This window comes from Ovis canadensis, chromosome 12 (genome assembly GCF_042477335.2).
Source record: "Ovis canadensis isolate MfBH-ARS-UI-01 breed Bighorn chromosome 12, ARS-UI_OviCan_v2, whole genome shotgun sequence".
Classification (NCBI taxonomy): domain Eukaryota; kingdom Metazoa; phylum Chordata; class Mammalia; order Artiodactyla; family Bovidae; genus Ovis; species Ovis canadensis.
Window position 1 is genome coordinate 87680258 of NC_091256.1, and position 17220 is coordinate 87697477.

General features: G+C 46.9%; 1 protein-coding gene and 1 long non-coding RNA gene across 2 annotated transcripts; one reads left to right on the plus strand and one right to left on the minus strand.

The window, feature by feature from the left end:
* Nucleotides 1-1077: 1077 nt before the first annotated feature.
* On the minus strand, nt 1078-8817 carry LOC138416187 (uncharacterized). The gene is made up of 3 exons (XR_011247572.1): nt 8328-8817; nt 4335-4600; nt 1078-1905 (listed from the first exon to the last, which is right to left on the minus strand). It is a non-coding gene; the product is annotated as an uncharacterized lncRNA (long non-coding RNA).
* C12H1orf53 (chromosome 12 C1orf53 homolog) lies at nt 8202-15464 on the plus strand. The gene is made up of 3 exons (XM_069544986.1): nt 8202-9090; nt 13718-13819; nt 15112-15464. The coding sequence occupies exons 1-3, from the start codon at nt 8842-8844 to the stop codon at nt 15181-15183; spliced, it is 423 nt and encodes a 140-aa protein (XP_069401087.1). The 5' UTR covers nt 8202-8841; the 3' UTR covers nt 15184-15464.
* Nucleotides 15465-17220: the final 1756 nt, after the last annotated feature.

Here is a 17220-nt window from a genome sequence, read left to right on the forward strand (position 1 = left end):
CACATTTCTGGAGCGGGGTAGTAGGAAGTAAAATTTTAACCTCCACCTCGTGTGTGCGGGGCGTCCAGTTGGAGACAGTTAGGAAGCCCGCCTTCTTTCCCTCCTAGCAGGCAGATTTGTTTTATACTCCAGCTGTCTCGGAGAAGGCAATGGCACCCCACTCCAGCACTCTTGCCTGGAAAATCCCATGAACGGAGGAGCCTGGTGGGCCACAGCCCATGGGGTTGGTCACAGTCGGATACGACTGAGCTACTTCAATTTCACTTTCATGTATTGGAGAAGGAAATGGCACCCCACTCCAGTGTTCTTGCCTCTGTATGTCAGTTTTAAGGACACTTGCTGCTTGATTCAGCACCCCCACCTTGGACAATCCAGGACGATCCTCTCTTCTCAAAATCCTTAGCTTAATTATATCTGAAAGGGCCCCTTTCCCGTCAAAGGTAACATTAACAGGTTCCCAAGATGAGAACACAGACATACATTTTAGGAGGACCACCATCACCACACCACAGGTTTAAAATGAAGAGATTGTGAAACTGGATTTTTTTAAAAAAAAAAACAACAGCTAGAGACTGCCCTGGTGGTCCAGTGGTAAAGGGTCTGCCTTCCAAGACACAGGGTGCAGGTTCAATCCCCGGTTGGGGAGTAAGATCCCACGGGCCGTGGGGCAACTGAGTCTGTGCCACAACTCGAGAGAAGCCCGAGTGTCATAACTGAGACCCAAGGAGGCATAAATAAATATTTTTAAAAATTAAAATAAAAAGACCCAATTATATGATCCTAAAAGAAATACACTTTTATTGTAAAGACAAATAAAAAGGATAGTGAAGTCACTCAGTGGTGTCTGACTCTTTGCAACCCCATGTACTGTAGCCTACCAGGTTCCTCCATCCATGGGATTTTCCAGGCAAGAATACTGGAGTGGGGTGCCGTTTCCTTCTCCAGGAGACCTTCCCAACCCAGGGATTGAACCCAGGTCTCCCGCATTGTAGGCAGACGTTTTACCATCTGAGCCATCAGGGAAGCCCCCCAAAATAAAAGGATAGGAAGAGCTTATACCATGACAACACATCCTAAGAAAGCTAGAGTGCTTATGTTAATATTAGACAAAGCAGATTTCAGAACAAAGAAAAATATCAGAAGAGGGACATTGTATAAAGGCAAGGGGTCGTACAAGGGCACATAACAATCCCGTATATTTATGCCTCTAACAACAGAACTTCAAAGTCCATGAAGGAAACCTGAAAAAGTCATAAGCATAGACACATCCAAAGCTATTTTCAACAATGCTATCGAAACGTGTCATCAAGAGACGCTGTCAGACAGAGCAGTGGGTGGTGAGGACGCCCTTACACAATGATACAGATGTGACCACTCGTAGCAAGCGTACAGTTAGTCCAGTTGCACGCAGAAGATCCGTGTTCCACAGAGTCCCACAGAGGCATCAATTTCACACTTGGAGCAAACATGAACGGCGTGTGTGCTGTGCTGATCGCTGAGGCTCATCCCTCCTGCCCACCACGGGGAGGATACTGACACGGATCGCGCTCGGCAGACGAGTCAAACACGTCAATGTCACGGGTATTTGACCTGAAACTCAGGGTGCCTTTCAGTGCAGTCATGGAACAGCAGACATGCTTTCTCCCTCAGGCAGCGGCAAGTGCAGAGAACACGGCTCTGATTTGTATGTGCTGCTGACGACCTTAACCGACATCTCTGTGCTGGTGTGTGGGAAATTCTGCAGATCAAGGGCTGGCCGTGTCATTTTAAAAGCGCAATTCTAAATCATTTATTGTAATAAGGTACAAATGGAGTCACGTTCTTGCTAGATCTTCAGCAGTGTTCTTTCTGGGAAATACACTGCTAGTACTGAATATCCTGAAGAGTAGGTTTCATTTTGAATCCCTGCATGACAAAAGGGCTAGAGGTAATTAGTCTGGATATTTTATATGACAGTGATTGTGTGCATGTAGTTTATAATTGGAATGATTGTCAGGGTTAACAAGGCTGCGCTTCACTGTCAACATACACTGACTGCATTTGAAACACAGCCCATACACTGCACCTACCATTAATTCGATGACTGCTTGGGGGGGACCTACTAACTGGACTGCCAAATAAAATCATGGTTACCTCGTTGTTATGGTAGGATAGTGTCTCTCAGAACAACAGGCTGAGATCGACGGACATGTTGATAAAACCAATGCTGATTCTTAACCATAAGATATTAGGGGAAAGTGTATTTGTATAATTTCTTTACTGTGTGGCTTACGTGTGGGATTTTGCCACTATTTGTTCATCTGTTGACTTCAACAAGCTTTTTTTTTTTTTTTTTTTAGCATTTTCTATGTAATTGTGCTGGTAGAGATAAAAAAGATGATTAAGACAATCTTTTCCCTTTGAAGACCTCATGAGTTGCCAATAAAAAAGTCCTCATAAACACAAAGCCAAAAAGTAAGAAAGTGCAAATATAGAGACACGTTTTGGATACTGTGGAGTGCTGAGGTGGTCTGCCCAGCTCAGACTGCAGAGGAGGCAATGAGCAAGGTGAGCAGTCAGAGAGGGCTTCACAGAAGAGGGGTCGTAGGGGTGGAGGCTTCAAGCACAGGTATAACATCACCACTCCCAGGAGATGAGGGGTATTTTTGTCAGAATAAATATCATGGGCAATGCATAAACAATCCATCTCCAGCCATTTAGCAGAGGGCCCTGATACAGAATAAGTCCTTGTTACTTGTTCTGTTCCAGCTGTGCCCTGGGGAAAGAAATGGTAACAAACTGAACTAGAACAAAAATAGAGGCAAAGGAAGACGACTTTGAGACCCAAAGAAGTAAAACGGTTAAGACTTGGTGATCACCTGGATGCAGGGATGTGGGAAGAAAATCTGGGGGCAAAAAAAAAAAAAAAAATCTCTGAATTAGCTGTGCCTTTAAAAGCAGCGACGGGACTTCCCTAATGGTCCAGTGGTTGAGAATCCACATTGCAATGCAAGGGACTTAAGTTCAATCCCTGATCAAGGAACTGAGATCCCACATGCCTCGGGGCAACTAAGCCTGTGGGCCACAAGGAAAGATCGCCAATGAAGCAACTAGCACTCTCTACAGTTAGATGAATAATATATACATATTTATTTTTTTAAAAAGAGGATATAAATGGTGAAGTAGTATTTGGGAGGGAATGATCACGAAGTCCACTCTGAGCTCAGGGGTATTTATATCTGTACTACAGGCGGAGAGTAGATATGTGGACTCACAAGCGTGAACCAGAGATCTGGGAGTCACGAGTGTGCAGGAAACATTAAAAACATAAACACAGATAAAATTGTGAGAGGCTGGAGTGTGCCGTGGGAGAGGGTGAGGGCTGCTGAAGAAGCAGGTGATCAGCGCTTTCAAAGCAATTAGCCAAGCACTGAACGCATGGCCCACATTTAACCCTCAGGTCGTGCCTGCTCCTCACCCTAGTGGTGGGCAAAGCTACTGGCCTACTGCTCGGTAGAGGATGATAGAGAGGGCGGAAGAGGACCCGCAAGAGCTAGATCGATTCCTGTCAGGCAGCGCATCCACAGCTCCTCCAGGAGACAGAAACGAGGGATGGAGGGGAGCCGAGGGCAGGGGCGCTCAGGGCAGGCGGCACCAGTGGGTGGGCCCTCAGGAAGACAGCCAGGGTGCGCTGGGCTCGAAAACAGAAACGGCTGTAATTCCCCCAAGAATTTTCTAGGACCAGCTCCATGAGACAAAGGGTACCGACAGATGTCCCGTGGAAGGAAACAAAGATTCCCTGTGGGCGATCTCAGGGGTGTGTAACGTTTGCTCTCAGTCATGAGGATTGAGAGTGAAACGCACTATACGCAGAGCCATGGTGTGACACGCCACAACACATCATCCGGTGATCCGAAAAGCGTCAGATACGCAAATCGCATCCAAAACAACCGTGCCATCGGGCGGTGTCTGCACAGGATGTCTGTGGGCCGCTCTCAGATCCCAGCACCCACTGGCCCACTCATAGCGCAATACATTCATAGTTACTGAAAAGGTAACACCGGCGACACTTCAAAGTCAACCCCAGGCAGCTTTTCTGGGGCTGAGTTCAGTTTGATAACGTGTGTGTCTGAGCCATCAGTAAAATGGCCCAATGTTACTCAATGAAGACAATTTAACATGACCTCAGAGTTAGCATCTTTATCATCCAGTTTTTACGGTATTTATTTGCAATCATTAATTTCTCAAATTTGCATTATTATGTAAAAATGTTAATTTTAGAATTGCATATGAAATGCCCACCTACTAGCTAAGGACTGTAGATTTCAGAAGGAAAAAACCATGGATTCATTTACCCATTGGAAGTCTTCATTCACTGAGTGTCATAGCGTGAGTGTGCTCAGTCGCGTCTGACTGTGCGACCCCAGGGACTGTAGGCTCCTCTGTCCATGGGATTTCCCAGGCAAGAACACTGGAGTCGGTGGCCTTCTCCAGGGCGCCTTCCTGACCCTGGTTCAAACCCGCGTCTCCTGGAGCTCCTGAACTGGCAGGCAGATTCTCTAGCACTGAGCCACCTGGGAAGCCCAAGCGTCATAGAACAACACACAAAGTGTGAGCTGGGCTGTGGAGACACAAGAATGAGAAGAGTGTACTCCCCACCCTCCTCCCTACTGTCCTGTTTATCATCTGTTGGGAAAACAATGCCCCCAAATTATTACATATAAAAAGCTAAAATGGAGCAGATAATTGTGGGCGATCACAGGAAAGATGTCCAGAGGGGAACCAGAGACCAGTGAGAAATGTTTTAAGTGATAAACAATTAATACTAGGGAATTCCCTGTAGACCCAGTGGTCAGGGCTCCACGAATCCACTGCGGGGGGCAGGAGTTCAATCCCTGGTCCGGGAATTAAGATCCTGCCCAGGGCAGCCAAAAGCACAACGTGCTAAATGCTAAAAGGACCGGTGAGCTGCAGGAGCTTGTTTTGCCTTTGCAAGTCACGCTGCAGTGGACGTCGGTTACCTGTATCCCCACCATCGGTACAGAACTGTTCTCAGGCAGTGCCCTGGGCAGGCCCCAGTTGTCTTCAGCACAACCCATACTCATGAAGATTGGTTCACGAACGGACACACAATAAAAAGATGGCTGTTAGGACTTCTGGGGGCAAAAAGGCTTCTTCTCCACCAGGAGCTCCATAAGACTCTCTCAGTGGGACAAGGAAGAGAAACCTAGGAGCCTTTTACCCCATCTTTCACCCACAGAAACAGCCAACAACAGTAAGGAGGAAACAGTCTGAGCCATGGTCAAGCCCTGTGCCTGGACCAAGTCCTGCCTCAGGGTGACAGGGCCTATCCCTTCTACTGTAACCAAATAAAGCCACCCGACCCACATCCTGCCACCTAGAAGCCTAATGTAGCTACTGAAAAAAACTGATACAAATGAAACAGGGAAACACCTGTCTCTGAGCCACCTTCTTCCTCCTCCTCCAAATAACAAGCATGTTCAATGTCAACCCGAACACCAAAGACGACAGGAAGGAGTACAGGATACATGCCACATTATGGAACATGCAGCGAGGTGGCACAGAACTCTCCTTAAAGCAAACTCAGGGGTAAGTGCATTCTAAATAAAGCAGGGACTAAAGGTACCATTCCAGGGTGGAATGCGGTGGCCCCCCACTTTCACACAGTTCTGTCTGCTTTAGCACAGAGCATCTAAGAGGAAATTAACACATGCTAGAATAAGGTAGGCTTTACCATCTGAGCCACCAACCCACTCCAGTACTCTTGCCTGGAAAATCCTACGGATGGAGGAGCCTGGTAGGCTACGGTCCACGGGGTCGCAAAGAGTCGGACACGACTGATCAACTTCACTTCAGAATAAGGTAGGCAACAAGATCCAAGGAGGCTCTTTCAAACAAGAGATGCAGTGAATGAATCACTGGATGTGCCTTGACACTGACTCCCAAGTGTGAAGATGAGACAAAAACTGAAGGGGGTGGATAAACGACACTCTAATGGTCAAATCTGGAAACTATTTATACTAAGATACTTCATCAAGTCTTAATTATATAGGTTTCCAGCTCTGGTAAGGTTTCAGCTCAGTTCAGTTGCTCAGTGGTGTTTGACTTTTTGCAACCCCATGGCCTGCAGTACACCAGGTTTCCCTGTCCCTCATCAACCCCCAGAGCTTGCTCAAACTCATTATCATCAAATTGATGATGCCATCCAACCATCTCATCCTCCTGCCTTCAATCTTTCCCAGCATCAGGGACTTTTCAAATGAGTCAGTTCTTCACATCAGGTGGCCAAAGCATTGGAACTTCAGCTTCAGCATCAGTCCTTCCAATGAATATTCAGGACTGATTTCCTTTAGGATGGACTGGTTGGATCTCCTTGCAGTCCAAGGGACTCTTAAGAGTCTTCTCCAACACCACAGTTCAAAAGCATAAATTCTTTTGGCACTCAGCTTTCTTTATAGTCCAACTCTCACATCCATATATGACTGGAAAAACCATAGCTTTGACTAGACTGACCTTTGTTGACAAAGTAATGTCTCTGCTTTTTAATATGCTGTCTAGGTTGGTCATAGCTTTTCTTCCAAGGAGCAAGTGTCTTTTAATTTAATGGTTGCAGTCACCATCTGCAGTGATTTTGGAGCCCCCCCAAATAAAGTCTCACTGTTTCCTTTGTTTCCCCATCTATTTGACATGAAGTGATGGGACCAGATGCCATGAGCTTAGTTTTTCTGAGATTTGAAGATACGTCTCTAAAAGAATGCACACACTGGTAACACCTGAGTACAAAAATGCCCAAAGGCTTTTAACTAACAGACGGTTTTTAAACCTGGCAATGGAGGACATAATCTAAGGTTCTGGTTAACTCAGTGATTTCCTTTACCCAGTAATGTGAACACTGTTTTTATATCCCTTTTTGCATTTATGGTTTTTTAATTGAAAGTGAAAGTGAAGTCACTCAGTCATGTCTGACTCTTTGGGACCCCATGGACTATAGGCTACCAGGCTCCTCCATCCATGGAATTTTCCAGGCAAGAGTACTGGAGTGGGTGGCCATTTCCTTCTCCAGGGGATCTTTCCAACCCAGGGATCAAACCCAGGTCTCCCACATTGCAGCCAGAAGATTTACCATCTGAGCCACCTATGGGTTCACAAGAAGTTGTAAAAATAGTACAGCAGGTTTCCTTCAGTTTCCCCAAATGGTTACATCTTCCATATTTGTAACACAGTATCAAAGCTAGGAATGGGACTTTGGAGCAAAATACTCTAGTTCTATCTCCAAGCACACCTGTAGACTTCCGACAGGATCAGAACACAGAACTGCCACTACTACTATCAAACATCTCCCTCACCACACCCCTATATTCACACCTGCCCCCTCATTCAGTAAAGTAAACGTTTCACAAAACCAGTATTCACTCTTTGTAGATGACTATCTTCTGTCATGAACATGGTCTAAAAATTTGGTCTCTATCCTTTTAATTAATGTTACAAACTATTAACTGGTCCTCATCCTAAATTTTAAAAACAATGTAATCAATCAGAACTTACAGACTCACTTCGAGAATTTGGTTTGGCAAAAAACACAAACACAGAGCTGATTCACAGTCAATTCCCTTTTATAACCACAGCTGCCCTTTCCACAGTTTACTGAGGGTCCCTCCTCAGCCTCCCAGGTTTTAAACTTTTCTCAGATCACTAAGCATTCTCCAGGGCCTGATTAACTAATTTATTATCCCAGCACAAAGGAAGCAGATTTACAAAAGAAGATCCCAATTTATTAATTACTATGAGATTTACAACGGACCAATAGGGTCATTTCAATCAGCGCCGACTAAGAATACAAATATAATGCCAGGGTTACAAGGTAAATGCAGATGTCAAAAACGGGTGGTGATGGTCTGCCCTCATCCTTCTGTACCACTCTACAACCTGCTCTTGTCTTCAGGGGTCAACTGCTGCCCTCAGTTCTCAAAAAGTCAAGAACACTTACAAAACAGCTTACTTTTCAAGCCTGAAACACAGGCTGAGGGGAGGAGGCAAGAGTACTGTTCATTCTAACGCCTGAAATTACCTCCTGGGATGTGTACTAATTTTCTCAGTCAGTTTTTTGGGGAGGAGCGGGATAACTTTCATCTTTCAGACAGGAAATATAATCTTAGTTTGGATTTTGCAAATGACTTAGCAACTTGAAACCGAGGCCTCTTCCTGCTATTGGTCCTCCGGTTAGTCTGGGTCAAAGAGCCGGGCGCTGGAGGGCTCCCCTCCCAGCACACAGCACCTGCAAATACTCAAGCCTTTCCTGGATGAGCCCAAGCTGCCTATAAACGAACCTGAGCGACTCGGATCACTTTCTGGCATTTTATCAGTTGTAGCGATTATGCTGAAAAGATCTCGAGGCTCGTTTGACAGGAGAAAAATAATGTCCACGTGTCCTGACAGAAGGCCAATGGGAAACTTGGAGCGGAGGTCCTGAGGGTGGAGAAGGCACGATCTCCGGTAACCGCGTCCTGCAGGAGTCTTCTCAGCCGCCCGAGTCCACCTCATCTCCGGGCAAGGCCGCAGGGGCGGCGGACGGCCCGGGGTCCGGTCCTCAGGGCGCGGGCTGGGACCGCAGGGGCCAAGCTCGGGGCCGGGAAGGGTGGGGAGGTCCCTCGGCCCGGGGTCAGGGGTGCGGGCCGGGGCGGGCTCCGGAGGCTCGAGGCCGGGGTGGGAAGGGGAGTCGGGGCTCGGAGGGCCGAGGTGCGGGGGTGGCGGCTAGGTCCGACATCCGGAGCTCCGCCAGGCCCCGCGCGCGCAGCCCGGCCCGCCCCGCGGCCGCGCGCCCCGCCTCCTCAGGCGGCGGCCATGGCGCCCTGGCGGGTCCGGGCTTCCGCGCTCGGGAGGCCGCGGCCCGCCGCCCCGCCGCCGCCCCGTGACGGAGCAGCGTTCCGACGGGGCCGCGGCGTCCCCCTCTGCTCCGCTGCGCGGGAAGACGGCGGTGGCCCCGGGCCCGACTCGCAGGGCGGGCAGGAGGAAGCGGCCAAGCGCCCGGCGAGCCAAGAGTTAACGGCGGCGGAGCGGAGGATCGTGGAGCTACACGCGGCCGCCTGCGCGGTGAGGCCCCGCCCCGCCGCTCCCCGTCCGCAGCCCCCGCCCGAGGGCCGTGCGCTTGCGCGGTAAGGCCCCGCCTCCCGGGACGCCTAAGCCCCGCCCCGCCCGGGCCTCCGTCCTGGGGCCTTGCGCCCGCTCCGCGAGGCCCCGCCCCTCGGGCGTCCCGTCCCGCCCCGCCCCGCCCCCTGGGGCGTCTGTGCGCCTGCTCGTCCCCGCACCTGGAGCCGGGTGGCTAGAGGCCGGCGTAGGCGTGCTCTGGACTCTGTTCGTGCGGCTGGGTCCCGTTCTGAACTTTTCTCCTGAAAACTAGCCACAGTTCCCGATTCTCAGCGAAGAATTAACATGTATCTATTTTGAGTATGAGAGCAGCTCCTTTCTAATCTGTGTCCGAATTAAACTCCGTGGGGTCTATCATCACGCTGTGTGTGCGCGCGCGCGTGTGTGTGTGTGTGTGTGTGTGTGTGTGTGTGTGTCTTGGAGGGGTGTGAAGCATTGATGTAAGAGGTAGATGAGCTGAGAAGTCACCGGAAAATGTGTGTTTTTATCCGCAGTATCAGTTTAACAACAATGATTTCAATAATGAGAACGTAAAAGATGAACTTTTTTTAAATTTAATTTTTGCTACCATCCTTTCGTCTTTTGCACCTCTCAGAGCACAGTTACAAAGGAAATTATAATCAGGAGTCTACATTCTTCGCAGACAATCTTGAGCTGTTTTCTCTGGTTCGGGGTTCCAGTTCAGTTCAGTTCAGTTCAGTAGCTCAGTCGTGTCCGACTCTTTGCGACCCCATGAATTGCCGCACTCCAGGCCTCCCTGTCCATCACCAACTCCCGGAGTTCACTCAGACTCAGGTCCATCGAGTCGGTGATGCCATCCAGCCATCTCATCCTCTGTCGTCCCCTTCTCCACCTGCCCCCAATCCCTCCCAGCATCAGAGTCTTTTCCAATGAGTCAACTCTTCACATGAGGTGGCCAAAGTATTTGAGTTTCAGCTTTAGCATCATTTCTTCCAAAGAACACCCAGGACCGATCTCCTTTAGAATGGACTGGTTGGATCTCCTTGCAGTCCAAGGGACTCTCAAGAGTCTTTAAATTAAAAGTTGTCACCTCCCATCATGCTTTCTAATATCTTAGACTACATACATTTAAAGGTAGCATATTTATATTTGCATCATCTTTAAAGAGCAAGTGAGTTCTATGATAAAGATACAAAAAGAGATATGAAAGTAGCCTGTGATACACTGCAGGTGATCAGTCCTTCACGGGACTGATGTTAACCAGGTCTGAGCTGGAACCAAGGGAGCAGAGAAGGAAAACTTGCAGGTTGCCTGAAGTTGACTTTTTTGCTGGTAGTTGGTAGGCCGTGAAATCCACTCCCTGATTCATTCCAGTGTTGAAACTTCTGCACAGAGACTCGTTAGGAAATGACTGGCAGCTTTTATTGTTCTTGTTTATACTCTTTTTAAAATAACATGTGTAATTTGTTCCCATATTTCACCCTATGGGCTTCCCTGGTGGCTCAAGATGGTAAACAATCTCCTGCCTTGTGGGAGACCTGGGTTCGATCCCTGGGTCAGGAAGAACCCCTGCAGGAGGGCATGGCAACCCACTCCAGTATTCTTGCCTGGAGAATCCCATGGACAAAGGAGCCTGGTCACTATAATCCATGGGGCCACAAAAAGTCAGACACGACTGAGCAATTAAGCACATTTCACCATATAAACGTGGTAAATAGAAGTAAAAAGTGTCATTCTCTATAGAACAAACACCAGTGGCCTGGAAAGATGGGCTCCATCAGCCTGGGAAAGAAACATTTTCTCATTCAGGAAATCCATCAGTGTCAGCATTGCAGGTTAAATGACTGTCCCAGAGCCTATAAGTAAAGGTGATAACAAATTTGTTGTTATTGTTCAAAAATCAGAGCCCTCTGCCCCTGGTCCTTCTCCCATACCTGCAGGCAAGTAGCTCTCTTACCTGTACTGATCTGCCTCCCTGGACATCTTATTCTCGGTCAGCATTCCTGCCCCACCTTTGTCTGTTGCCACCATTACCTAAGGCTCATTCACTAAGGATAAATTAAGTTTGTGCAGGCAGCCAACAAGCTCAGAGTTTCCCCATCAACAGGGAAAGCAAGAGAGCTGCCCATACCTGGGAGCAGTCTGTAAAGCTCCCAGGCTCCAGGCAATTTGCTCTCAGAAGACCCCCAGCTATGAAAAGCAGAGAGATGTCTGCAGACAGAGTTACCAGTATTCTTTCGCTTTTCTTCCAAGTCTTGCAACACAGACTTTGTATTAATAAATAAAGAAGTGAGGTCTTGACAGTCAGTCATTCTAACATAGTGTTTAGTGCCTCAGGTCTCACGTAATCTGCTTCTGTGACCCCAAAGGATTTTGGAGGCCCCTTAGACTGGCCTTGGGAGTCGATTGTGGGATTTCTGCTGCCCTTGTTGCCTTGGAGGAGGCCTAGACTTGAACTCTAATTGTCGTTTTGCTCCACACTTTACTCATGAGGTATTGTTGATTAAAAGCCGAACTAGAACAAAATATTCAGCCATTAAGGAAGACACTCCGAAGAAGCAGTTTGTGGCACACACAAAAATGTATGCCAGAAGACATTTCCGTGTCGCGTGTAATTTAATGGAAAGGCTCCATGCAAGAGTGGTGCACTTACCGCATGGTAGAAGGGTTACAGAAAAAGTCCAGGAGAAAGTTTTTTCCCTTCAAAATTTTCCCCTTCAAAGTCTCAAGGCTAGTTAAAAAGAATGAAATAGTGCCGTCTGCAGCAACGTGGATGGACCAAGAAATTGTCATACTGGCTGAAGTAAGTCAGATGGAGAAGGAGAAATATAGTATGAAAGTGAAAGTGGGGCTTCCCTGGTGGCTCCGCTGGTAAAGAATCTGCCTGCAATGTAGGAGATCTGGGTTTGATCCCTGGGTTGGGACGATCCCCTGGAGAAGGGAATGGCTACCAACTCCAGTATTCTGGCCTGGAGAATTCCATGGACTATATAGTCCATGGGGTGACAAAAAGTTGGACATGACACCCCCCTGAAATCTAAAAAGAAATGATACAAATGAACTTATTTACGAGACAGAAACAGACCCACAGACTTAGAGAATGAATCTGTGGTTGCCAAAGGGAACAGACAGTTGCAGAATTTGGGATCAACATGCCCACGCTGTGTTTAAAACAGATAACCATCCAGGACCTACTGTACAGCACAGAGAACTCTTCTCAATGTTACGTGGCAGCCTGGATGGGAGGAGAGTTTGGGGGAGAACGGATACACGTGTGGGCTTCCCAGGTGGTGGTAGTGGTAAAGGACCCACCTACCAGTGCAGGAGACATAAGAAATGTGGGTTCAGTTCCTGGGTTGGGAAGATCCCCTGGAGGAGGGCACTCCAGTATTCTTGCCTGGAGAGTCCCATGGACAGAGGATCCTACTCAGTTGCGAAGAGTAGGACATGACTGAGAATGCATGCATAGATACACGCATATGTATGGCTGAGTCCCTTTGCTGTCCACCTGAAACTATCACAACGTTGTTTTTCTGTTTTTAAGTATTTATTTATTTGGCTGTGCTGGGTCTTGCAGCAGACCGGAACTTTTGATGTAGAATTCGAATTCTTATTTGCGTTAAGTGGGATCTAGCTTCCTGACCAGGGATTGAACCCAGGCCCCCTGCAGTGGGAGCTCGGAGTCCCAGCCACTGGACCATCAGGGAAGCCCCCATCACAACGTTGTTAATCAGGTGTGAAAGTGAAAGTCGCTCAGTCGTTTCCGACTCTTTTATACTCCAATGCAAAATTAAAAGTTTTTAAAAAAAATCTCAAGGATAAATAATGTCAGCCACGTGGTCCACATCCATAGCAGAGGTTGCATCGTTTACTTTGTCTTCACACAGTGTACCTGGAACAACTTTCTAAAACCATGTTTGAATAAGTAGAGCATGCATCCTTGACATCTGAAGGGCTGTAGTAAAAGCTGCTTTTGATCAAACTCATGAAGCCGTGAGTGTTAATATGCTAAAACAATACTTTCATTTTGCTTAAAAACGGTAATAAAAACACTCCAAAAAAAGAAAGCAGTGCAAAGTGTGCAGGGGAGCGGCGCATCATGAAGGTAAGGAAAAGTGTTCAATAACAGCGAAGGCCGCACTTTTTCTAGAAGGACCGTTGGTTTTGATTAGCACCTTTTCTGTAAGTTTAAATCATTATCCGCATATTTTAAGCACTGAAATTGCAACTGCAACTTCTGAGTGAAGGTTCATTTTCAGCCTCTTAAGCTCTTAAAGTCATTAAATCACCTGTTATTAAACTTGTTACCTAGAAACTGAATGAAAAATACCTGCGCGGTGGCTGCATCGTTATTGGGTATAGAGGCGTTCTTGTTTTTCCATCAACTTCTCGTTTTTCTCAAACTATATTTTCTCCTCATGTCATATAAAGTTGGACTGTGTATAATGTCGGAATGCATGCGGGCCTTAATTGCAAGTGCCACGAAAATTGCTGGGAAGAAGTTTAATATTGTTTGAAGAAAAATGTTGCAGTATTTTATGGGTAGGAATTATGGTGAGGAGATATGATGAATTTTGAGATGAATGAATTGTTTGATTTCATTACTCTTCAGGCTGGCCAGCTAAACTACGTGGACCCAGCTACCGGCTACATGGTGTTCACCCAGCTGGCCCACTTGCAGAGAGGCCAGTGCTGCGGCTCAGCCTGTAGACACGTGAGTACCAGCTCTGCTCGCAGTACAGCAGCAGTTTTCGGTGCTTCTGTGACTTCATAAATACCTATTATTTGAAAAACAAGTCAAATAAAAATGCTAAATAGACCTGTGGTGCACTTTCACAAGCTTCCCTAGTCTAGGACAGTGAAAGTCCTAAGGATCAACAGAGGACCTTTAAAGTTAATGGAATTTTGTAACATTCCACCGTGAGCATCGGTTCCTTGAAATGCCGTGATGGGAAATTCATGGGAGCTCTTTTATTGTGAAGAAACTTTTCACGAGGTTTCAAATCAGCTGTGTTCACTAGGCGAGTTCAAAGACAGCAGGAAAAGAAATCCAGAATATTGCAGACTAGATCCCAGGAAGCATTTATTTTTCATTTTTAGCTGAATCAGTAGATACTTGCCCAACACTGGCAGGTATGTTTTTGTTGAAGGTAATGATTTTGCTTCTCCCTTGCTCCCTTTCTTTCTTCCTTCCCTCCTCCTCCTGTCTCCTCCTCCTCTTCTTCCTTCTGTATATTATTATTGCTCCCCCTCCCTTCCTCCTTCTCTCCTGCCTCCTGCTCTTTCTGTAGCTATTTTCTGCTCTGTCTTTAAAATAACCATGAGACTCGCCACCCCATACTTAGTGCTGTACATTTCCTAAAATGTATATTTCATCGACCCTAAATCCCTATGCTCGCTGATTAAGATGTGCTAAATATGTAATCCTTCCCCATTTTGAGCAAAAAATAAATAAGTGTGAATGGGTTCTTCACTGTAACCTTTTTTAGAGTAGGTCCCTTTCGCAGTAAGGAAATTATTAGGCAGTTAAGATTATAAACAGATAACCTCTGTTTATAGACCACTTTGAATGTTTGGGGGCAAGAAGTTTTTATTTGCTTCAACTGACCCACTTTATATCAAGGAACCAACACTGAAATCCTTGTATTAGCCAGTATTGATAAAGTAAGCCTTCACTTTTATGGATGTTCCTAACTGTGCCTTTAGCTGTTTCTAATCAAATGCCTAAGAGCTTTGCCTGAATTGAGGACTTGGAGGATTTTTTTTTAAGGGTGAGTTTTTGATGGTAAAATTCTTCAAGTTGGAAGGATGCATTTAGGAAGTGATTCTTGGACCCTAATTAGGACCGTTTGCCAGACTTTGCCACCATCCTCCTGAGTCTGTAGGCGGTAGATCAAATAATCTATAGAACATCATCAGCAGTCTCTCTTTTTCACCGTGAGACATGCACTTTTTCAAGATGACTGTTAAATAATTCAACAATAACTTGTTTTCTTTCTTTTGCAGTGTCCATATGGTCAAATCAATGTTAAAGATCCATCCAAAAAGAAGCAGTTCAATTCATATTTTTATGTGTGACAACAATTTTATCTCTGTTCTCCATCTAATTGAGCCTTATTAAAAATAAATAAATAAAATTTTGGTCCAGAATGGCTTTCTGGGCTGTAGTACCTAAGCACGGGGATTCATCTTAAGTACATGTGTTAAACGAACATCAACAAAATAAAAAGTTAGCAAATATTTGTGTTTTGAAGTGGCACATTGGTAATTATTTTGCTTTCTTTTTCCTTCATTATCAGACAATGTTGAAAAAAGAAAATAATGACTCTTCCATTAAATAAATACCAGCAATCAGGTCACATGAGTAGCTCTTGATTTTTTTTCTTTTTTTATAGCCCCACTTCTCCTACTGTTTTTCTCCTCAGTGCTAGCAACCCAGGGAGGCTGCTGGCAGATACAAGAGTCTGACTCCATCCTTCCTTTTACTTACATCTTGAGGGATGAGGAGGTTGGTGTAACACTGCGTTGGGCAGCATATGAGTGCCCAAGAAGTGCTATTCCGCAGCAAGAAGTGCACTCATGTTCCATCCGTTCCCCTAATAAAAACTTCAAATCATTCCGACTTGGGGGTCAGGCCACTGAAGACGCCTAACCATTCTTTTTTCCTCTCTCCCACATTTTACCCCTCTACCTCTAATGGCGCTCCTCAGGCTGATCTGTCTTAGGGTATTTATTAGCTTTATTAGCCCATTTCATTCCACTTCTATGAAGACCCTGGACTTCAACCTCCAACTCGGCTTCTAGGACCCCGGGGACCACCCTCTCCATACCTCTTTGTTTCCCTGTGACCAGGGCAGTCCCGCAGGAAGCCTTTCTCTGGCCAGGGGAGGCTGATGGGTGAGATGGCAGGCTGGCTTTACCCAGAGCTGACCCTTAGCTTTTACTCCCAGCAGAATCTGAAAGGTTCTCTAACATCTCCAAGGTCTACCTTAATCTCTGCCTGTGGCCCCAGTGAAGGTTTTTTCCCCCAAAGATTTCTACAAATCTTAAGCAACAAAAATGTCTGATGCCTTCTCCCATATTCAATTCAAAACAAAGGCCCTTCTAAACTTTAAAAGGCATGGGGTGGGGAGGGGGGGGAACACCATTAAGTCTCTAATATGCCATGACTTCCAGTATTCATTTTATGTCAAATATTAAATTGTTTCCCAAAACTTTGGCAGTTTTGGTGCCCCTGTGTTTCTGATGCTGTAACTGAGGTGCCCTGAACAACCCTGTCCCATGGGCCTAGTGGGATCTTAGCATCCTCTCTGGGTGTAAAGAGTAGTGTCTGTGGCCTGGTGTTGCCCTCTCCAGGAGCTCGTTGGAGGAGAATCAGAGAACAGATCAGCATAGTGACGGAGCAGGCAGTCTTTCCAGAAAAGTCTGTGGACTCCTGGCAGCCAATTTCTTTTCCATTCTCAGGTCAAGGAGCAGTGGCTAGCTCCAGGTTTCCAGGCAGATTTGAAGATTACCAAAGCCATCTTCTGGGTGAGGGCTGGATGGGGCTTTCTTTAGTAGTCCCAAGAGTTAAAAAGAGAAGGAAACAGAGTCTAAAAGGCCATTTTTTTTTTTTTCTGGAGAAACTAGAGGAAGAGGAAAGCAAGTTCACGTTGAGCTCTGCCCCGCCCCGCCTTGTTTAGACAGTGTTATAGAAAGCGGCTTGGAGGGTGGGAAGAAGGTTCGGATGCTGCCTCCTGGACGCGCGCCTGTCGCTCCTTCCAGCTCACCTCCTGCAGCGGGGACCTGGCCCAAAGTAGGATGTCCATCGCGGGAGGACTCTTATCGGGACTCTGTGACTCTTCCTGCCATAAATTCTAAGCGTTCCCCACAACCACAGCAGAGGAACCGCCGCTGGGGTGGAGTTGGGGTGGGCTGGGGGCGGGGAGGGGGGCGCTCTGACTCTTCCTGCCTCTAGAGCTCGCGAATCAAGGTCTGAAGTTCTCCGCCGCGGTTCTGGGGGAGATGCTGGTGAAGCCCCCAGGGAGGGCTGGCAGCGGCGGGTGCTCCCACATTAAACACAATACGGCCACATAAATGGGCCTCGCCGTGAGAGCTTCCAGCTATATTGTATTC

Coding starts and splice junctions, on each gene's coding strand:
- C12H1orf53 (XM_069544986.1), top strand. CDS start 8,842: ATGGCGCCCTGGCGGGTCCGGGCTTCCGCGCTCGGGAGGCCGCGGCCC. Junction 9,091..13,717: donor TACACGCGGCCGCCTGCGCG/GTGAGGCCCCGC, acceptor ATTACTCTTCAG/GCTGGCCAGCTAAACTACGT. Junction 13,820..15,111: donor GCGGCTCAGCCTGTAGACAC/GTGAGTACCAGC, acceptor TTTCTTTTGCAG/TGTCCATATGGTCAAATCAA.